This window comes from Grammomys surdaster, unplaced genomic scaffold, assembly GCF_004785775.1.
Source record: "Grammomys surdaster isolate TR1022 unplaced genomic scaffold, NIH_TR_1.0 125562, whole genome shotgun sequence".
NCBI lineage: Eukaryota > Metazoa > Chordata > Mammalia > Rodentia > Muridae > Grammomys > Grammomys surdaster.
The window spans coordinates 901,809-924,315 of NW_021620409.1; the positions used below are offsets into that span (position 1 = coordinate 901,809).

General features: G+C 43.5%; 1 protein-coding gene across 5 annotated transcripts; it reads left to right on the top strand.

Moving 5' to 3' along the window:
* The first annotated feature begins 415 nt into the window (after window positions 1-415).
* On the top strand, window positions 416-20,639 carry Pym1 (PYM homolog 1, exon junction complex associated factor). Of its 5 annotated transcripts, none has more exons than XM_028786644.1 (4): window positions 1,016-1,119; window positions 3,135-3,189; window positions 19,249-19,342; window positions 19,712-20,639. In XM_028786644.1, the coding sequence occupies exons 1-4, from the start codon at window positions 1,086-1,088 to the stop codon at window positions 19,715-19,717; spliced, it is 189 nt and encodes a 62-aa protein (XP_028642477.1). In that variant the 5' UTR covers window positions 1,016-1,085; the 3' UTR covers window positions 19,718-20,639. The 5 variants fall into 5 exon arrangements, 4 of the variants coding, with proteins under 4 accessions (XP_028642474.1, XP_028642476.1, XP_028642477.1 ...); XR_003713854.1 differs by having other exon boundaries at window positions 1,086-1,119; window positions 19,249-19,491; window positions 19,712-19,829; XM_028786641.1 differs by lacking the exons at window positions 1,016-1,119; window positions 3,135-3,189 and adding an exon at window positions 416-555.
* The last annotated feature ends 1,868 nt before the right edge of the window (window positions 20,640-22,507 follow it).

The following is a 22,507-nucleotide window of genomic DNA, read 5'->3' on the forward strand; positions in this document are numbered from 1 at the left end:
GTCTAATTGCTGAGGTAGTCACCAATATTTTTCCCCTTTCTCAATTTGAGAGGCACTCTTGGACGTTAAACGTAAGCCAGAGTTGGGCAATAGAAGAGGGTGAAAGAGTTAAGGAAAAAGCTTTGTAGGAGGAGGGCACCTGAGAGGAGCTTGAGCCAGCACCTTCCTGACAGAAGAGGAAACAAGTTTAACAGGACTTAACCCCAAAGGAATTAAGTTGCTGAAGGGGGAGGGGACACCCGGAACGGGACTTTGACGTTCATTTGAAAAACAAGGCACCCGACCGGGCACAACCTAACAAAGGGAGTGGCCTCACAGTCCCCTCGTATTTAAGGGTGGAACCGCTCGCGAATGTTTATGCTAATCCGAGGTGTTGGGCGCGGCTAATTAGAATACCGACAGGGTCCGCCCCAAAGCCTTCACCCTGTGCCCTCTGACCCGGGAGGATCCACTACTGAGCAGCAGCCCAAGGAGTTACCTCGCCGCTGAATCCCCAGGGCTGCCCGCCCAACTCAGTCATGGAAACCGCCAGCACCCCTGAGGCCACAGGGACAGGTGATCGACTCGCAGTGCGCTGATCTTTGCGCGCCCTTTTTCATAGATCTCTGATCAGTTAACCTGGGCAGCCGAGAGTGATCGGCATGCGGAGTAGACCTGCCCACTTTAAGTGTTAGTCGGGGTTTTCGTGCAGCCCCTGCATCCCTGGGACTTCTCTGTCCATGCCAACGAGCGCCCTGGGGTTTGGGGCCTTCCATATTCCTTTCCTCTTTTGCCAGCTTTTCTATTGGGTCCCGATGGGCCTTGAGCGTGCGATGACTGTCTGGGATAAGGCTTATGTCTGAACTTCTTTTCGAGCCCAGAGGATTGTTTTATATACATCAGGAGGTCACTAGTGGTGTCGGTGGTAGTAAAAGAGCCCACGACTATGAGCGCCTACAGTCCCTTTTCCGCCTCCCGTGTTAAAGAAATGGTGCAGTCTCTCTTTAAGATTAAAATGGTGGCTTGCTATGATGAGGACTCCACTTCCGGTGGGGAGGGGGCGGGACCCCAGCCCGCTCACGCCGGAAGTGGTTCGGGTTCTCAAGATGGCGACTCCCTATGTAACTGACGAGACCGGCGGTGAGTGCGGGAATCGCGGAGCCGCTTCTCCCGGGATTCTTGGGTTAGGGGTTCGGACTTGGAAAAGGGTTTGTGCCACGCCCATTCCGGGGCTCCTCCTTTGCCACGCCCCCGTACCGCCTTCCCCATTCATTCCTTTTGGTTTGTTACCTGCGCCCCCTTCTGGTCTCGTGTTTGGGGGGTCTCTGCTTCCGGTCTCCCAAACCCTGGGGTCCTTCAATGTCCCCTGCTCCAAGACCCTTAGGAGCTTCAGCTATTTCTAGTTATTGGAGTCCAGGGCCTTTCCGGGGTTCTCCAGCATTATGGGCTCCTACACTATCAGTTCCCTCCAATTCCAACCCTCTTTCCCCCTCCCCCATCTCTTACTGTTAGACCTGCTCTCCACCCTTCCCTGTATTCATTCTTTTTCTCCGAGCTGTGTCTGCTGATGATCTCATTGCTACATAGTGCTTTTCTCACTCTTTGCCCCATCTTCATTTGTTGGGGGGTGGGGTGGGGGGTGTCACTGAAATCCCGAGGTGTGAAGGGAAGAGGAATTTAACTTTTCAACTTGACTTTTCTCATTGGTGTTTTCCATTTAAAGTGGGATAAAACAAACAGGAAAGTATCTACGGGCCTTTCTCAGCAACGTCTTTGACAATTGATAGAACCCCATTATTTCTTAAAGCTTGAGTAGAACTTCAGTCCAGCTGTCTGAAATGTTGACGTCTGCTGTTTGTGTGTGAAACTGAGAATCAGTTTTATGGTTTTTTTTTTTTTGTCTTGTTTGTAATTGCCTCGTCTTTAGCATAATATGCAATTTTGACTTCGAGATGATCAGATAGGTATATGAAAGACTTTGGAAAAACGTGGTTGCAAGCACCTGGTGACTTTTTTGTAGCCCTCATTTTGGTCTTCATATGTGGTCACTGACTCTAGGGTTTTGTGCTCCTGTGATTGTGCGATAATGCAAGGTTTGTTTTAAGATGTGCCATGTATGCTTCTTGGTTTGCTTTCTATGTTCCTTATTAAGTAGACTTCCTATTTGATGATACTTAATGACAGCTTGGTTTTCTGCCACCTTCCCCTGTTCTTGCATTTCAGAGTGTTAAAGCAGTGTTGCCAATGTTAAAACAGTGTTGTTCTCTGCTCAGTAGGTCTTTAGCTAGCAACCAGTATTGTTTTGTTTTTTTTTAAAGACAGGGTCTCATTAGGTACCCTTGACTGGCCTGGAACTCCCAATGCAGACCAAACTTGTCTTGAACACAGAGCAATCCACCTGCCTCTGTCTCTCTGGTGCTGGAATCAAAGGCGTGCACCACTGTGCCCAACCTTTAAAAAGCAACTTTTTTCTTTAACCCTCCTCTAGTCACCAGATGTGGTCTCACTATGTGGCCCTGGCTGGCCTGGAGCTCACTGTGTAGACCAGGCTGGCCTTGAACTCGTAGAGATCCACTTGTCTCTTCGTCCCAAGCTGTGGGATTAAAGGCGTGAACTACCATGACAGGCAGTTTGCAGCTTTTAGTGTATACCTTCTTACTCTTTTTATATTCTATCTGGCCCCTGCCCTGCCCTAGAGATGTTTTCTGTTATTTGTGACTCTGTAGAAGAGAAAAATAAGCTGTTCGTTTGCTTCTCTGTGTTTCAAATGCAATTTTAGCAAAATGGCAGTGTTCCTATCTACTGCCCACAGATTATGGTTTTTTGGGTTGTTTTTTTTTTCTTTAAGACTTATGTGTGTGAATGTTTTGCCTGTGTGTATGTCTGTGCATCATTTGTGTGGTTGGTGACCACAGAAGTCAGAAGAGGTATTAGATCTGGAGCTGGAGTTACAGTTATAAGCCAGTATGTCAGTGCTGGGAATCAAACCCTCCCCAAGTCCTCAGTCCACTGCAGTAGCCACTCTTAATCCCTGAGCCAACTCTCTTGCCCTTTTGTTTTTATTTTTGTTGTTATTCTGTCTGTAGCAGCTTGGGAATACTCTGACCTCCCTAGTTCCTGAGCACAAGATCATTGACGTACCTTTGTATTTTCAGCTACACCTCAGGATTACTACAACCTGGACCTCATCTGTGACACATTTCCTTTCAGGTATTCCCCTTCGCTTTAGCCTCCTCACCAGTCACCATTTGACTGTCTCAAATTCACAGAGGCAGCTTTTTGCCCTCTTCAGGTTTTCTGGTTCCATGTGTGTGTGAATGTGTGTACTTGCCTGTGTGCACGTGCATGTGTGGTGGGTGCAGGTCCACATGCATGTGGAGGCCAGATAGATGTTGATGTCAGGTGTCTTCCTTGACTCCCCCAACCCCTACCACCACCACCTTATATCTGACAGGATCTTCCACTGTAACCCAGAATTTGGTGACTCAGCTAGTCTAGCTAGCTAGTCAGGGTGCTCCTGGGATCCTGTCTGTGTCTCCCAAGTGCTGGGATTGTAGGCATGTCACCAGCCCATGGTGTGTATGTGGATGTTGGTGATCTGAGTTCTGGTCCTTATATTAATGTGGCAAGTGCTTTAACTTCTGAGCTGTATCCCTAGCCCCCTCTTTTATCATTTCTGTTTATTTTTTGGCTATTTCTGGTAGAGTCTCTTGCAGTTCAGGCTTGCCTTGAAGTCCTGTTCTTCCTGTCCCTACTACCTCCTATGCCTGCATTGCAGGCATTCAGTTCAGTACTGCCATGACTGTCTTTGTCTTGAATGATATCCATAAACTCTTTTCTTGGATTCTGATTTTAGACTGTAATATAGAAAAGAAAATTGGAAGTTAGATTCAGTATAGTGTTAACTTCTGTCAGTATCATAGTTTTTTACCCATTCCAGTATCCTAAATTTTCCTATGACTATTTTACCAGACTCTGTCATTAGCCCTTTAATTCCTCCTTTTGTGGCAAATACCCTTACTTTCTATTCATTGGAAAATTAAGGCCTGTCATTTCTGTTCTCTCTGAGCCACAGCCAGGTATCTGTCACTGTCCTTCCTCCCTTTCTCCTGCCTCCTGTCAGGACTTCACATCAGCAGCTTGGGTACTGGGATTATGGGCTTGGACTGCACTGTTAAAGTCCAGATTTCTTGAATATCGGGTCTCGCTAGTCTGTTGCTTGACTGTGGTTGTTATGCCTAGCAGTTCCTCTCCCGTGTTGCTTATGCCTTTTTCTTTTCTAATGCTGAATGTCTAACTCTTGGCTGTACCATCTGTCACTTTTCAGATTCACCTTTTAAGACTTTGATAGATTTTGTTTATTCTAAAATAGTGAGATGGTTTAGACTTGGTTTCTCAGAACGGCTTTAGATTTTTAGAACAATTGAGAAGATGGTTCAAAGAATTCCTATATATCTCACACCTTTCTCTTTTACTAGCATTTTATCATAGAATTTTTTTATTCTGTAATTTGAATTCATTTTATTACTGTAAACTAATCAGTATCATTACATTATTAGTAGTTAAAGTCATAGGTTATTCAGGCTAGGCATGGTAGTTCATACCTGGGGTCCCAGCACTTGGGAAGTAGAAACAGAAGTCCTGTACTTTGAGGCCAGCCTGGGTTACATAGATCTTGTTTCCAAAAAAAACCCAGATTATTGAAACTTCCTTAAGCTGGTGGTGATTGCCCAGGCCTATAATCCCAGCACTTAGAAGGTAGAGTCTTTTTTTTTTTTTTTTTTTTTTGTTTTTTTGTTTTTTCGAGACAGGGTTTCTCTGTGTAGTTCTGGCTGTCCTGGAACTCACTCTGTAGACCAGGCTGGCCTCGAACTCAGAAATCCGCCTGCCTCTGCCTCCCAAGTGCTGGGATTAAAGGCGTGCGCCACCACCGCCCGGCGAAGGTAGAGTCTTATCCAGTCTTATCTCTTGAGTTTAAGGACAGCCTAGTCTACACTGTCAAGAAAGAAAGAAAGAAAGAAATAAAGAAAGAGAGAAAGAGAGAGAGAGAGAGAGAGAGAGAAAGAAAGAGAGAAAGAAAGAAAGAAAGAAAGAAAAAGAAAGAAAGAAAGCTTTCATATTTTTATTCTGATCCAGGATCTCATCTAGCATGTCATCACATGTAGGTCCCATGTCTCTCCAGTGTGTCATCATATGTAGATTTCATGTCCTCTCATGTAGACATGTAGGTCTCATGCCTCCTTAATGACAGTTTCTCACACTTTTCTTGACCTCAGTCAGCTTTATGGGCTTTTTTTTGTGGGGTGTACAGATGCGTATGTGGTATATATACTCACATGTGCCCACTCATGATTTCAGAGGCCAGAGGAGGCCAGCTCGTGCCTGTTCTTTCTGCCACATTCCCTTGAGGCAGGGTCTCTTGCTGGGTCACAGGTGCATATGGCCACACCTTCCTTTTACTTGCATGCTGGTGATGCTTTTAAGAGTATTTTAGTATGTTTATGAGTGTTTTGCCAACATATTTTATGTATGTGCTTGGTGTCCTTAGTCAGAATATAGAGACAGTTGTTAGCTGCCACCTGAGTGTCGGGAATTAAACCTGGGTCCTCTGTAAGAGCAACAAGTGATCTTAACTAAGGAGCCAGTTCTCCAGCCCCAGGGGGACTAAGGGTTCTAGCTCAGATCCTGTGTTCCCACAGCAGGGCCTGTACCCAGAGCTACCCCCAGCAGTTTTCAGCAGAGGTAGGCATGTATTTTGAAGACTACTTTTCAATTGGAGTTTTTTCATTATCCCTATCCCCAACTCTCTGCTCTCTGTCGTGTGTGTGTGTGTGTGTGTGTGTGTGTATACAAATGTATGTACAACTCTGTCGTGTGTGTGTGTGTGTGTGTGTATGTATGTATGTATGTATGAAATACACTGTCTAGCCCCAGGAAGTCTTGAACTCTGGATCTGTCTTTCCTTTCGACCTATTCCCAATTCTCACTCTCTGTCCTCTGTGGACACACACACACACATTCCAGGTTTGTATGAAACACAGTGTCTAGCCCAGGGAGGTCTTGAACTCTGGATCTACCTTTCTTCAGCCTACTGAGTGCTAGGATTCCAAGTGTATGTCACCATCCCCAGCTGTTTGATGTTTCTGTCATTAAATTTAGACTAGGTGGTTTTGGAGGAAAACAATAGAGATGGGTTACAAGTTATAAGATAACAATGATTTTCCCCAACCCTGTGTATAGTAACACTGACATCTGTCTGAAATGGTGTTTATAAAGTCTTTACCTTTCCTCATTTAAAATTTTTTATTTATTTTTATATGTATGGGTGTTTTGTCTGGACATACGTCTGTCTACCACATGTGTGCCTGTTGCCCAGCAAGGCCAGAAAAGGGCATTGGGTCCCCTGGAACTGGAGGTACAGGCAGTTGTCAGCTGCCAGTGGGTACTGGGAATTGAACCCGGTCGACTGGAAGAGCAGTTAGTACTTATCTTGCTACCCAGCCTCATGCTTTATGGAGGCTATCAGTCACTATGTGCCTAAATAAGGAATAGATGTTAGGCTTTCCTTTTTAAGGACAGATTATTTGGAGTCTTCTTCCTAACATTTTGTTTGTTTGTTTGTTTGTTGTTTTGGCTTTTTGAAACAGGGTCTCATTTGGTAGGCCAAGCTATCCTGGAATTCACTAGGTAGCTCTGGCTGTCCTCGAACTCACAGTAGTTTTCCTGCTTTAGTCCCAACTGCTAGATTTACAGGTGTGAATCTACACACACACACACACACACACACACACACAGAGCATCTCTCTTGTTTATTTAGTCATTTACTTAATATTATTTTGCTGATATTTATTTTATATTAGGGTTGGCTAGTATTTATTTTATTGTTCAAATGTTTCTGCTTTACTTATTTTGGGTAGGAGTGGTATGCTTCTAATGCCAAGGATAGATGACAGGGCCTGGAACATTTTAGGCAAGAATTGTACCACTCATCTATACCTCCAGCTTTCAGCTCCCAGCCTGCCATTGTTTCATTGTTTGTTCATTTCAGGCAGGGTTCTCTGTGTAGCCCTGGCTGTCCTGGAAATGGAACTCTCTGTAGACCAGGCTGGCCTTGTACTCAGAGATCTGCCTGCCTCTGCCTTTTTTCTTTTCCCTTTTTCTTTTTTTTTTTTTTTTTTTTGGTTTTTTCGAGACAGGGTTTCTCTGTGTAGCCCTGGCTGTCCTGGAACTCACTCTGTAGACCAGGCTGGCCTCGAACTCAGAAATCCGCCTGCCTCTGCCTCCCAATTGCTGGGATTAAAGGCGTGCGCCACCACTGCCCGGCCCAGACTTTCTTAATAAAGGTTTGAAGCATCTCAGCAGAACCAAGGCCACAGGCAACACCAAATTCTGCAACAGAATAGGAAAGGTTTGCTCAGAGTGTTAAGTAATGAGGTCTGTGGGTACATGTTGTGCCTGGATCACAGACACATCATTCATCCTGGTACCTACTGTTAAATCTGGCAGATTCTTTCCTCCCCTTCCTCCATTATTTTTTTTATCCAGACAGGATCTCCTTTTCTAGCTCTAGCTAGCCTGGTTCTTGACTCAACTTGCAGTTATCCTCTTGCCTCTTCCTTGTGACTGCTAGAATTACAGGTGTGTGCCATATTTAAATGTGATTAACTCAAGTAACATGGACGTTTGTATTTTTTCACTTCATGTTATGCTATCAGTGTTACTCTTTGCTACTAAAAGTTCTTTAGCTGAGGATGTGGATATAGAATGGTGGTTGAACACTTACCTGCTATATATGAGGTCCTTGGTCTGTCCCTGGTAATGCAGAAACAACTCATTAGGCTGGGTGTGGTGGCACACATCTGGAGTCTTAGCATCTCAGAAGGCTGAGGCAAGAGGATCACTTGAGCTTATGACTTTGGAGCTAGCCTAGGCTGGCAGCAAGAAAAAAAGTCTCTAAGGCCTCTTTTTGTTTATTTTTAAATTTATTTTACATTATGTATATGCGTGATTTTCTTGTAGGCATGTATGTATACCCCTGTGTGTCTGTTGGGTCCCTTGGAACTGGGGTTATGGATGGTTTTGGCCATTGAGAACTGAACTTGGGTCCTCTGCAAGAGCAACAAGTGTTCTTAATCACCAAGCCATCTCTCCAGAAACACCCTCACCTTATTTTTAAAATGCTAAATGTTTTGTGAATTTGCATCCTTGTGCAGATATCTTGCTAATCTCTATATTGTTAGTATATGTCCTGCCAAAGTAAGCACAAAATAGTTGTGAACAAGCCTTTGGGAATATTGCTAGATGATAAGATGGATGACAGGACTGTTAGCTTCCTCGCTTTATATAAAATGCATATGAGTTTGCTGGGTTCGTCTTAAATTTTTTTTCTTATGTGTTTCTGTGTTATACATATTAGTGGTGTGTGCACATGTGTGTGTAAAGGGCAGGGTTGCTGACCTTGGTTATCCACTTCACCAACTGAGTCATTTCCCTGGCCCCTGTTCTGTTTTGTTTTAATTTTTGTTTCCTTTGATTAGTAGTAAGTTGAACTTTTTGTATTACATTTATGTATTTATCTTTATTTATTTGAATGTGTGTGAGCATGCTCTCATGTCAAAAAGCAACAGTTCTTTCCACCATGTGTTGGGCTTGGCCAGACCCATCTTTACGTGCTGGCCACCTTGCCAGGTCCAGTGTCTAGTAATAGCCCTTGGAATTCAGAGTGTTGATTTTAGTTTCTGATACTGTTTACTAATTGTAACTTGGGGAATGTTAATACATTTCTCATCATGTGTGAAACTGGACTGATACTTCGTAGAGTTGTGAAAGTTAAATAAGATACCTATATTGAGCCCTGTTATCATTGCCATTCTGCTTTGGGAATTGACATAGATTTACATTTGTCCTGCTCAGATATTTATGCTCAAGATAGCTTACTACCTGTGTGCTCAGTATTCAGCTTGGTATAGTGTTTGTTTGGCATGCACAAAGCCTTGGGTGTAGCATAAACCAGGTTTTGGTGATGGACATCTGTAATCCTAGAGCTGAGGAGGCAAAGGCAGAAGAATCATAAATTCAGCTCCACCACAAGTTTGAGGCTGACCTGGGCTACATAAGACCCTGTCTCAAGATAGAAGACACTATTCTGTAATATGAGCACAAATAAACCTCCCTTACCATGTCTTAAGTCTCTAGGTCAGTCTAGCCTTGAACTCATGGCCATCTTCCTGCCTCAACTTCCCGAATGCTGCGATTTCAGGCCTGAGCTTAACTTCTTGAAGATTTAGTCAGGCTTAGTGGCACAAATTTTAACCCCAGCATTCTGGAATCAAAGGCAGGTGGATCTTGGTGATTTCTAGTTCAGCCAGGGCTACATAGTGAGGTGTTATCTCAAATAAAATAAAAATAAACTTGTTGGAGACTGTACTCAGCTTGTAAATGATAATTATATCCAGAGTCAACAAGACATGTGCGAAATTGCTGGTATGATGTAGCTTCATGTTAATAAGTGCCCATTCTAACTGTGTTAACATACTGTGGCTTTTTTGATGCTGTGATTTTAATTGTTTTCTCATTACCCTGTCTCTTTCTCTGCGTAAAGGAATATTGGCTGCTCATTTGCTATTATTCATAGCCAGTCTTTAAGGTCAGATCTTGAGGCTTTCCTAACTCCCTGTCACCTTCCCCTGTGTCTCCTCACCTTCCCTATTACACACCCATACACACACACACACACACACACACACACACATACTATTTTTTTCCTGAGACAGAGTCTCACTACATAGCCCCTGCTGGTTCAAACTGGCCTCACTATGTAGACCAGTCTAGCCTCAGACATGACATACGTGTGGAGATCTGGAGTTGATTCTCTCCTTCTCTGAGTAGTAAGCCTGGCAGAAGTGCCTTTACTCCCCAGTCACTTTCTTGGCTCAATACTTAAAACTATTCTCTCATTCTTTGTTTGCCCAACTTGTCTATTTCCTCTTAACATTAAAAAAATTGTAATCATTTCATTGTTTTATACTCAAGATTGGGTCTTACACAGACAAGTGTAGCTTTGGCTCCTGATCCTCTTTTCTCTAATACCACTTGAATTCTAGGATTATCGGAACACATTGCCATGTCTGGTTAAACCTGGATATTTAAGGCAGGCATTCCACCAATGGAGCTGCATCTCCACCATATGTGTGTGCTTTTCTGTTTGTGTGTGTGTGTGTCTATGTGTGTCTGTGTGTATGTGCCTGTGTGTCTCTCTGTGCTTGTGTGTCTCTGTGTGTGTGTCTGTGTGTCTGTGGTGTGTGTGCTTGTGTGTGTCTCTGTGTCTATGTGTGTGTGCCTGTGTGTATGCCTGTGTGTCTTTCTGTGTCTGTGTGTGTGTGTCAGCAATGGGGAGGGTTTGGTACACAGCACTGGCTGTCTTGTTCCTTGTGTAGCTCAGGCTGTGCTTCAGCTCATGGCAGTCTTCTTGCCTTGGTCACTTCCGCTTAGACTGTATACTCCTGAAACTAAGTACATCTCACTCATATTGATAATCCTATAGTACTTAATATAGCAGTTTTCTCGTCTGGTTACTAGAATGTGTCATATTTAATTCACTCATAAGCTGACTTCTGACCACTGTACTTTCTTGAGTCTTTATTCTTAGAAGATAAATAAGGATTTCAAATTAGCAAACAAAATGTTTTCTTGTTTGTTTTTCAAGATAGGAGGATTTTCTCTGTGTAACAGCCCCGTCAGTCACTTTGTAGACCAGGTTGGCCTCAAATTCACAGAAATTCACCTGCCACTGCCTCCCCTGTGCTGGGATTAAAGGTGTGAACCACCACTGTTAGGGGGGGAAAAAAGCTATTTTTTTAAATTAATTTTTCCCCATCCATAGTGTCTATGCGTGCAGTATTTAATAGTGTTAAACACTTTCCCCCTTAAAATAGTATTTAATATACTTTAACACCTACTATAACTTTAACATGTTTTCCATGGCATAGTACTGTCCTTGCTTGGAATATTTCCTGTTAGTGATGTCCTTCCTGCTTCCTTGAAAGCAATAATGATGATCATTTCTCTAACCTGGATACTTTCTTTTTACAATTATTTTAGTTTATTTTTTTATTTATTTATTGGGAGGGGGAAGACTTGCCATGGTGTATCTGGCAATAAGAGCTCAGCTTACAGATATCAGTTCTCTCCCTCCACCTTGTGGACTCAGGGATCAAACAGATGGTCAGGTCCAGCAAGCAGCTTTAGACACCCAGCCGTCTCACTGGCTCTGTTTTTTTGTTTTTGTTTTTTTTTTTTTAGAAATTGTACCCAGGGTCTGGAGAGATGGCTCAGTGGTTAAGAACACACACTGGTTTTCCAGAGAACCCAGCAGATTTCCCATCATTTATGTTAACTGACTCACAACTGCCTGTAACTCTAGTTCCAGAGGGATCCAACACCTCAGGCCTCTGCAGCACCTGCACTCATGTGCACATACCCACAAATATATACATACTTAAAAATGATAAACCTGGGGAGGTGGTTCATCAGTTAAGAGCACTGACTGCTCTTCCAGAGGACCTAAGTTTGGTTTTCAGCTCTCATATCAGACAGCTTATAACAGTCTGTAACTCCAGGGGAATCCAGTGCTCCTGATCTCTGGGCACCTACATTCATGTGAATATACCTGCATGTATCCACACGCCTACACATAATTTTACAAAATCTTTTAATAACAGCAACAATAAAAATCAAATCTTTAAGAAAGGAAAAAGAAACTGTCCTTAGGTCTTAGAGTTGTTCGTTCTGAGATTCTTGTTCAGATCTGTGACCTAGATCTCTTTCCTTGTATCAGGTCCCAGAGACTCACATCTTTATAGGTAATTCCCATGTCTGGTGGAGTTCTCCCAAGCCTTGGTGTGTTACTGTTTATTGTCTTTTTGTGACTCTTTAGTCAAGACCCTGTTCATCTTAAGATTTTAAGGGTTAAGAATTAGTTGGCTCAGTACTTAAGAGCACTTACTGCTCTTGCACAGGGCCTGGGTTTGATTCCCAGCACCCACATAGCTGCTTGTGTTTGTAGCTCCAATCCCAGAGACTCAGACACTATCTTCTAACCTCTGCAGGCAACAGTCATACATGATGCACACATATACACACAATCAAAACACTCTACATACATAAAATTAAAATTAAAAGAAAGTTTTTATTGCCAGTAGAGTTAAAGAAAGTTTAAGGATGGCACCCATTCAATGTGGGGAAATACAAGCCTTAAAATTCTTTATAGCAGCCTCTGATTTGTCGTTTCTGACTACAAGTGTTATCTGAAAGTCCTGATACTCTCTCTGGTTTTCATTTCTTCGGGTGGGAATCGCCAGACCTCTCCCTTCTGTCTGACTTCCCCCTTGGATACCATCAAGGCCAGAGGCTGGAACCAAGATGGCATGGGTGCTCCTTTGTCGTATGAACCTCTGAGGGCCTTCACACACTGGTCATTTAGGAAGCCTCTGCCTCCCCTTGCTCACTGTCAGCTACAAAGTTGTATCTTTTTTGTCCACGATGTAAGTTGCTGTGGACGAATGAGAATCAAAAATACAGAACAGTATTTAGAGATACCATTCTTACATAATGTTTATTATGGTATATTGTCACAGTCATTCTATTTTACTATCACTTGTGATTTATAGATTAATTGCTTTATCACAGGTTTGTAAGTCAAAGAGAAAAGAGTATGTAGGGTGAGTTTCCCTTACCCAAAATGCTTGGGATCAAAGTGTTTTTGGACTTTTTTCAGATTTAGAATGTTTGCACATACATAATGAAGTATCTTGGGGATGAGATACAGCAACATTCACTTAAGTTTCATATGTGCTTTATAATAGCCTACAAGGTATAGTATTACTCACTTGTTTCTTATTTATTATGAGTTGGGGTTTCTCTGTGTAGCCCTGACTATCCTGGGACTTGTAATGTAGACCAGGATGGCCTTGAGCTCACAGAGACTCACCTACCTTTGCCTCTGAGTGCTGGGATTAAAGGTGTGCAGCACTATGCTGGGCCTTATTTTTTATTTTTTTATTTTTTTTGGTTTTTCGAGACAGGGTTTCTCTGTGTAGCCCTGGATGTCCTGGAACTCACTCTGTAGACCAGGCTGGCCTCGAACTCAGAAATCCGCCTGTCTCTGCCTCCCAAGTGCTGGGATTAAAGGCGTGCGCCACCACTCCCTGGCTTATTTTTTATTTTTTAAAACAAGGCCTCACTACATATTTTTGGGTGTCTTGAAAGAAGAAATTTTAATTTTATAAAGTGCCCTTATCGTACTTGCATTTGGTTGTGAAGTTAGATGATGTAAAATCTTCTACTCATAGCATCTTGTTAACAATCAAAAGGTTTCACATTTGGAGGGCATTTCAGAGTTTAGATTTTTAGGTTAGGGATGTTCAACCTGTGTGCAGTGTTCAGTGCTACTTGTAGTTTTAGCCATCCACTGGGGCAGCTTGGCCTGTGTCCCCTCAAAGAAGGGTTCTACTGTGATCTCTGTGTGGATAACTTCCTAGTTCTTTCTTTACCTTTCTCCCTGGTCGCTTATCTAGTTTCATTAACTGTTTTCATGAAATTGTTCTCTTTGCATTAGTGGCATTTAACTCTCCCAGTACTCAGCATGTAAAGGTGATACTGCAACTGGCTTGTTTGTGTGGTCTTTTTTTTAACCTCCTTACTAGATAGAGTATGCTACACGCAGGCAAAGAGTTTCTCGCTTTGTTACTGTGTAGTGACTAGAACAGTAAGTGCTCAGTAAACATTTAGAATCCATGTGCGCATAAATGTCGTTACCAAGTGTCTTTCCTATAGATATGTTACGAACGACAAGAGTGTGAGCATGTGAGCAACACCACATTAAATCCACTGTCTCGTTTCCGTTATGTCTTCTCCAGTTCAAATCTTGGCTATCTTTGGATCCTGTTGATTCATTAAAAATGAAATTCTTTTTCCTCTCAGTACTATCTATATAGACCATCTAAGTCAAATATCCTCACATTGCATGGTTATTTTTATTTTTTTCTACTCATAGTTTATGACTCACATGCTCCTTTGTATCTGTGGGTTTTGCATCTGCCAATTCAACCAATCTTGGACTAAAAATATTCAAAATTTTAAGGTGTATGCCTACAGTCCAGATTATTGGGGAAAATGAAGTAGGCAGGTCACTTAAGCCCAGAAGTTCTGACAACATAGTAAGAAGTACTCCCCCAGTTTTATTTATGTGTACATGTACATGTGTGTATGCATTTGTGTGTAGGTGTCTACAAAGTCCAGAAGAAGGTGTTGGCTGTCCTGGAGTTGCCAGGACTTGGAAGCTGCCTGAGCTGTGTACTGTGTGCTGAACGTGGGTTCTCTGCAAGAGCAGAGTGCACTTTGAACCACAAGGTGACTCTCCAGCACCTGTTTTCAGACAGCATCTTGCTATATATAGCACAATTCGAACTCTTAGTCTTTTGCCTAGGCCTCCCAAGTAAGTGAGCTGTAGTTCTGTACCACCACACTCAACACTATACTGAATTTATTGGTTCAGCTAGTATTTACTGTGTTCTGCCAATAAAACTCCTTGCCATCAAGTTCAAAACAAAGTCCCTGCTGTTAACAAAAATGAGCTGTTATGTAAATACAAGAGCATAGTAAAGACCACAGTAGGGGGTTTGTGTCACAATAAATGCCGTTTCTAAGAGGCCGGGAGGAAAGGGTAATGTGTGTGTGTGTGTGTGTGTGTGTGTCGGGGCTTGTGTCACAATAAACGCCGTCTCTAAGAGGCCGGCGGGAGGAGAGGGCGGTGTGTGTGCGTGTGCGTGTGTGGTTTTTTTTTTTGTTGTTGTTGTTTTGTTTTGAGACAAGGCTTCTCTGTGCAGCCCTGGCTGTCCAGGAACTGGCCCTGTAGACCAGGCTGTGTCCTGGAACTCAAGAGAGTTCTCCATCTCTGCCTCAGAGTGCCAGGACTAAAGGCGTGTGCCACCTCCACCCTGCTTGGGATTTTATACTACTTAAAATTTTAACTTTTGAAGAATATTAGGTATAACTAAGCAATGAAAGTACGTTTTGGGCAAATAAAGCAGAGAAAAAAGGTATAGAAAATAAAGAGAGGGAGAGGTCTGGAGAATGTTGGTATTTCAGTGGCCAGACACGTGTGGGAATAATTGAGACTAGGAAGTTTAAGTCTCTTCCAGAGGTCCTGAGTTCAATTCCCAGCAACCACATGGTGGCTCACAACCGTCTGTAATGGGATCCGATGCCCTCTTCTGGTGTGTCTGAAGACAGCTACAGGGTACTCATAAATAGAAAAAAAATAAATCTTGAGAGAGAGAGAAAGAACTAAAACTTAAAAAAAGAAGAAGAAGGAGGAGTTTAAGTCTGGAAAGACAGTTTACGTGTTCCCCCTTCCTCCATGTGAATGCCCCAAGAACCGTGAAATCCACGAGTCTATTTGTTCCCTTGCTCATATTCCCAACCTGACTGTTTCCCTGTTTCTGTTCCTTCAATCATACCCACATGTGTATAAAGCTGGGTCATCTTCTACCAATCACAAAGTAATTTCACTCAAGCCAGGTGAGGTGGCTCCTGGCACTTGAGAGGCATACATGGAGTTCAAAGACCCTGTCTCATAAAACAAAAATAAAAGTAATTATCATTCTCCAAGCCATTTAGGTTTAAATGTGAAGTCATACTTAAAAAAAAAAAACTATATTACTACTACTAGTTAATGGGAATTCTTAGGAAGAAAAATTACTTACAGGCTGGTAAGATGGTTCAACAGGTAAAAGCTCTTGCCATGGAAGCCTGGGGACCTAAGTTAAATCTCTGGAGCCACATAAAGTGGAGGTGAGAACCAACTCCACGGTGTTGGTTTTCCGTGTGTGTGTGTGTGTGTGTGTGTGTGTGTGTGTGTGTGTGAGAGAGAGAGAGAGAGAGAGAGAGAGAGAGAGAGAGAATGTGTCCATGTGATCCCATGCACACACACACACACACACTGTGGCATGTGTGTCTGTGTGGTCGCATGCACATACAATACACTAACACCCTCAGCTACAGAGTCTGATGCTAGCCAGAGCAGCCCTGTCTATCTAGAAATATCTGTAATTTTTTGTTTGATTTTTGAGACAGGGTTTCTCCATGTAGCCCTGGCTGGCCTGGAACTTCCTATGTAGACCAGGCTGGACTGGAACTTAGAGCTCCCCCTGCCTCTGCCTCTCTCTTTAAGTACTAGAATTAAAGGTATGCACTATCACTGCCTGGCAAAATAAAATATCTATAATCTTACAACCACAACATAACATTTTATATATTGGGTGTTTTCTAAACTTATACACTACATATTTTATTGAAATCATGGCAAATAGCATGGGGCCTCCTTTTGATTGTGTTTATGTGTGTGTTATGTGCTTGAGTACATATATGTGCACTGTGTGTGTGCAGGATCCACTGAAATTCTTTGAAAAAAAATTTTAAGGGTGTATTTTACTTTTAGTCGTATTTGTCTGTGTCTGTATGCCACATGTGTATGGGTACTGAGACCAGAGGCATTGGATCCCCTGGAGCTGGGAATCCAACTCAGATCCTTTAGAAGAGCAATACAGGCTCTTAAATGCTGAGGCATCTCTCTAGCCTCTGAGAATTTTATAAAATAATTTTGATGGTATTCACCCCCTACGCCTACCCTTTAGCTCCTCCTAGATCCAGCCCTTCTCACTTTAATGTCTTTTTTTTTTTTTTTTTCTAATAGCCCACTGAGTCCAATTTGCATTGACTCTTCAAGACTGGGCAATCCACTGGAACATTGCAGTCCCAGCAGTAGCTGTGCCCTTAAAAACAAAACAAAAAAAACTCTTTCCCTTTCTCTTTCCTCTTTCTCTTTCTCTTTCCCTTTCTCCTCTTTCCCTCTCTCTTTCCCTCCCTCTCCCTCTTTCTCCCTCTCCATCCCCCTCCTCCTCCTACAAGGTCAGTTGTAGTCAGTTAGCAGTCAGAGGACAAATTGTAGGAGTTGGTGGTTCTTTGTGTGGAGACCCAGCTCAGGTTGTCCAGCAAGTGTGTGTTCACTGAACCACCTTCCAGCCCCTGGAGGATTTGTTTAGATGTTTTTTAATTAAGATTTTTTTTTTTTACGTGTTTGGATATTTTGTCTACATGTTTGTCTGTGCACCATTTATATGCAATGCCTATGGAGATCAAAAAAGGGTGTTGGATCCTCCTAGAGCCAGAGTTACAGACAGTTATTGAAACCTGGTTGCTGGGAATGGAACCCAGGTCTCTGGAAGAACAGTCAGTGTTCTTAACTGCTGAGCCATTTCTTCAAACCCTTGTTTGAGATTTTTTTTGACATTTTTGAAAGATGTATTTTACATTCTTATAAAATTGAATATAAAGTTTGTTTAATTTAGCTATCTATAAATAATACTTTAATTTTTTTGAAGGATTTTCTTTTTCTTCTTTTTTTTTTTTTTTGTTTTTTTTTTTTTTTGTTTTGTTTTGTTTTTCGAGACAGGGTTTCTCTGTGCAGTCCTGGCTGTCCTGGAACTCACTCTGTAGACCAGGCTGGCCTCAGAAATCCGCCTGCCTCTGCCTCCCAAGTGCTGGGATTAAAGGCGAAAGGCCACCGCCCGGCTGAAGGATTTTCTTATGCTAAAATCCTAAGGTTCGGATTACCTAACCAGAGGTGAAGTATTCGATCCCTTACTCCTCCAATACTCAGTGAACTCCTCCTACATATTATAGTTTGGTGACTATCTGGCATGAATGTCCTAGTTAGGGTTTCTAGTTTCCTCTTTTGGTTCCAGCCTGGCTCTTGTTATTCCCTGACATCACCTGTCTGACTCACCTGAAGAATTGTTTTACTGCTGGGAGCATGGCTCAGTGGTAGAAGGCTTACCTACTATATACCAGGACTCAGTATAGTGGTGGCCTACTATATACAAGGTCCTGAGTTCAGTCCCCAGTATCTCCTTCTCAAAAAATAAAGAAGGAACTCTTTGTTCCCTGTTTTCTTATGCCTAATACCATGTCTCTATTTGCTTTTTTCTATTACCTCCAACTGTTGTATCATATCTTAACCATTTTTTTCCTTTTAAAAGTTTTTATTATATTTTTGCTGGTTGATTGTGTTTTTAATTGCTGAGCCATCTCTCTGATCCTCTTAAAATATATTTAATTATTTTGAGTACATTTTATTTAGTGTATGTGTGTGCACATATGCCATGATGCATGGGGTAGAAGCCAGAGTCAGTTCTTTCCTTTCATCATGTTGATCCTGGGGACAAACTCAGGTCCCCTGGAACCTTTACCTGCTGAGCCTTAAAGCTTTTTATGGGGCTGGGGATGTAGCTCATTTGTAGCATGCACAAACACCCAGAACCATGTAAACCAACCCTGTATAGACTGAATTGGTTGTATGAGACTAGCCTAGGACACATTAGGCCCTGCCCTAAATAAACACACACACACACAATTATACTTTATTTTTATTCAGTACTTTGATCTAAGTAGGAATCATTCTTGGGCTCATGACATGGCTCAGAGGGGAAAGTGCTTGAGCAAACCTGAGACCCTGAGGTGATTAATTCCTGGGACCTGTGAAAAGATGGAAAGAGCTGACTTCTGAATGTTGTCCTCTTGATGTCCTCTTGGGCACCTTGTTATGTCTGTGTGTGCATACACACCCCACATACACATAAACAAACATGAACAAGTGTCCTTTATACCCATGTGTTTCTATGCCTTTGTAATCCATTTCCCCAAAAGTTTTTGTTTTTCAAAGTCTGAGTGAAATCTCTCCCTCAGTCTTCCTTGCTCTTCTCTGTGTACTTGGCTTGGCCTCTGACGGTCTGGTTTTTTTTTTTTTTTTTTTTTTTTTTTTTTTTTTTTTTTTTTTTTACTGCTTTTGATGTTCCCTTTGCCTTGTACTTAATCAAAATGCTGTCTCTCCCTGGTCTGTCTACACGTTACTTAAAAGCAGCAGCAGCTCCGTGGGGGTAAGGATAGTGTGCTAGTCAATAAACAACAGAAGATTGGAAGCTGCTCTGAGAAATGCCTTAGCTGAGTGGTCTCTATCATCTTGGCACTCAGGAAGTGGAGGTGGGAGAACTACAAGTTCAAGGCCTGCTTGGCCTTCATAGTGAGCCTTACCTTTCACTAGGCTGAATGGATGGGTGCTGGGGAGCTGTGCACATTTATAACACTTCTCTCACCTTGGAAGATGCTCGAAAACGAGAGAGACTAACTCCATCTTAACTTCTGTCATTTCAGGCAAGTACATTGCCTCAACACAGAGACCCGACGGGACGTGGCGCAAGCAGCGGAGGGTCAAAGAAGGATACGTGCCCCAAGAGGAGGTCCCAGTGTGCGTGGTTAGGCTTAACGGGGTTTTTAGTGGGTCCCTACACAAGTATAGCGTATTATGCCGTGGAGTTCAGGGATGAATCGACTGGGCCCGAAAGAAATGGAAAGAGGGACAACGGTCTCAGGAGAGGAAGGAGCTGGGAATGAGGGGTGAGTGGGGCTTTCCCCAACTAGTCTTGTTCCTTTGACCTCTCTTCTCCAGAATCTCTAGACAGCAATCAGGGGGCCAGAGCCACGAGTTCTAGAACTTTCCTACAGACCAGGGACCCTGAAGGGCAGAGAAAAAACGGGAATGTCCTGGGAAGGCGTGAGGTGGGAGGAGGCAGGCTGAGGTGAGTCCTGGAAGCTTTAGCATCTCTGTTTCTTGCAGATATGAAAACAAGTATGTGAAGTTTTTCAAGAGTAAACCAGAACTTCCCCCAGGGCTGAGCCCTGAGGCCACCACGCCAGTCACCCCATCCAGACCCGAAGGTGGTGAAGCAGGCCTCTCCAAGACAGCCAAACGCAACCTGAAGCGGAAGGAGAAGAGGAGGCAGCAGCAGGAGAAAGACGCAGAGGCCCTGAGCAGGACTCTTGATAAGGTGTCTCTGGGAGACACAGCCCAGACGCCTAGTGCTCTCCACGGCCCCCAGGCCACACCTATAGCTGCCTCTGATCCATCCGACTCTGCTGCCACCACAGAGAAAGCCAAGAAGATCAAGAAGCTAAGGAAGAAGCTGAGACAGGTGGAGGAGCTACAGCAACGCATCCAGGCCGGGGAGGTCAGCCAGCCCAGCAGAGAACAGCTGGAGAAGCTGGCTCGGTGGAGGGTTCTGGAAGAGGAGCTGGAGGACTTGGAGTTGGGCCTGTGAGGCTTCAGGAATAGGGGAGTGGACTGCAGAACAAACCATGGGGTGCTCTGGGGTCCAGGGAGTGTGGGCTGCAGCAGTCAGGAGGGACACCCCCATACTGGCTCACCTCCACCTCCTGTGGCCCGACTCCGTCCTCCAGAGCCTAGGCTCTCCTCCATCCCTTCCCCTTCCTCTCAGCTCCGGTTTTTGGACTTTCCCCTTCCGTCCCAGTGTTCACAATCTGAGTGCCGACCAGAGGTACTTCTGCTGCTGATCTGGGTGTCTTGTTGAAACTGGGGGGTGGGTGTCTGTTATAGATCTGAGGGTACAAGGAGTACCCACGTTTTGGAGTCTTGGTTCCTGTTCACAGTGTTTATGAGTTACTTCCCTGGCCATCCTGAACCTCTTCCTTAATTTTTTTTTTTTTTTTTAAAGAAAGTAAGAATAAATTCAAGTAGACAACATGTGGTGGTTCTGTTCACAACTCTTGTTAATGTGGTGAAAGAAGACACTGAAGTTTTAATGGTGCTAGGGATTGAACCCAGGGCCTTGCACATGGTAGCTCTCCCTCTGATCTACATCCCTAACCCTTTATATTTTAAAGTTATACTTGCAGCGGGTTGTAGTAGTACACACCTGTGGTAGGACTCTGGAGATAGGCAGGATTGCCAACATTCCAAGGCCAACCTGGTTGACAGGGTAAGACTATCTCAACAAAGTAACATGGCAAAGTTAAACCTCAAGTAAACACAAGTTAGCGTTGAAGTACAGTGGAATTTAAAACAAGACTAATTTGACAATAATGTATGTGTCACTGTGCCACACAGCAGTACATCTGCTGTGCCTTCCTCATTGCTTCTGAAGATAGCCGGTTTACTTCAGATGCTGGAGCAGCTTTTGAAATTTCACCTTGGATGCTGCCTAAGATGATGTCAGGGCAAAGTAATGACATGTCAAGACACATCCAGAAGATCTGCTCATCCCTCGCCTTATCCACGCTGCGCCTTTGTCACAGACCGCTAGGAACCATGGTCAGCTCTCAGGAATTCATAGGCCCTAGCTTCATGTGGAAGTCCTACCAAAATCAACCCTGTTAAATTCTTATCCTCTCCCAGTCCCATTAAAGCTTTTGGACCTCACTTTCAAACATGAGCTAAGCTACCCCATCTCTTGTGTGTTCCTCATGTCTATGCCCATGATGCCACACAAATGTGGAGAAGACATCCACCTTGTTCTTTGAGGCAACGATGCTTGTTAGGCCTAGGCTCGCTGATTCTGCTAGGCTGACTGGCACACGAGCCTCAGGGATCCATCTGTGTCTGCCTCCCTAGACCAGCTCCCCAAGGTCCCCACCCCTCTAGGGGTGAACCCAGCCTCTCGATTGTGTTTGACTGACTGAGCTGTCTTTCCCTAACTGTAATGGTTATCAAACATTATTATGTTTGCTTAGTTCTCAACCACCTTCATTAGACAGTGAGTTCCTCCAGCTCCTAAGCCAGTTGGTTAGTTTGAGACAGTTCTCATGAATGTCTGGCAGTGAAGACTTGGCCTGCATTTTGCAGGTCTCAGCGAGACAGGTATGTGGCCAACTTGCTTTCAGTTTTGCAGTTTCCCTCCACAGAAAAACATCTGTAAGGCAAGAGAATTCAAAACGTGATCCATGAAAGTGGTGAATTTAGAGCCTACCATCCTGAAATATGCCACTTTAGTATATTGGTTATATTAAGTTGAAGAATTTAGCTGGTCTTTGCTACATTGTGGGGGTCTTCTTTTTCCTACCCTTTATGCCCCCCCCCATTTCACCCCTATCACTAGATAGGAGAGGAAGGATAGAAGAGAGAGAGAATGGTAGAGATCTTTAAATCTAATTTCTTGTTTCTTCCTTGAGTATGACTACAAGCAAACTACCACCACCCACCCTGACTCTCAGGGTCCCAGCATTTATATAGCTTCTGAAAAGTTCCCAAGATTCCAAAGGCCGCACAATCACAGAAACTATCAGCAGATGGCAAAAACATGCTTCTGCTAGAGCATGAGGCAAATCATAGTCAGCTGCTGTGACACAGGCCCATATCCCCACATGTCTTAGTTCTTATTAGTGCAACAAAATACTATGTTACCTGGCATCTCCAAAACTGCTGGGGTCTGTTGCTGCAACTGGGCTGCACTTTCATCAGTAGCCTGTCATAGGCTCTTCCTGATGCCAAGCCTTAGCGTCTTTACATGACCTCTTCAGTCCTGGGCCTTCAACTGCCACTGAGGCTGCATCTTCATGAATGGCCTCTCCTGGCCCCTCACAGTGCCAAGCCTCAGCTGCTCTCCATGATCCCGTCATG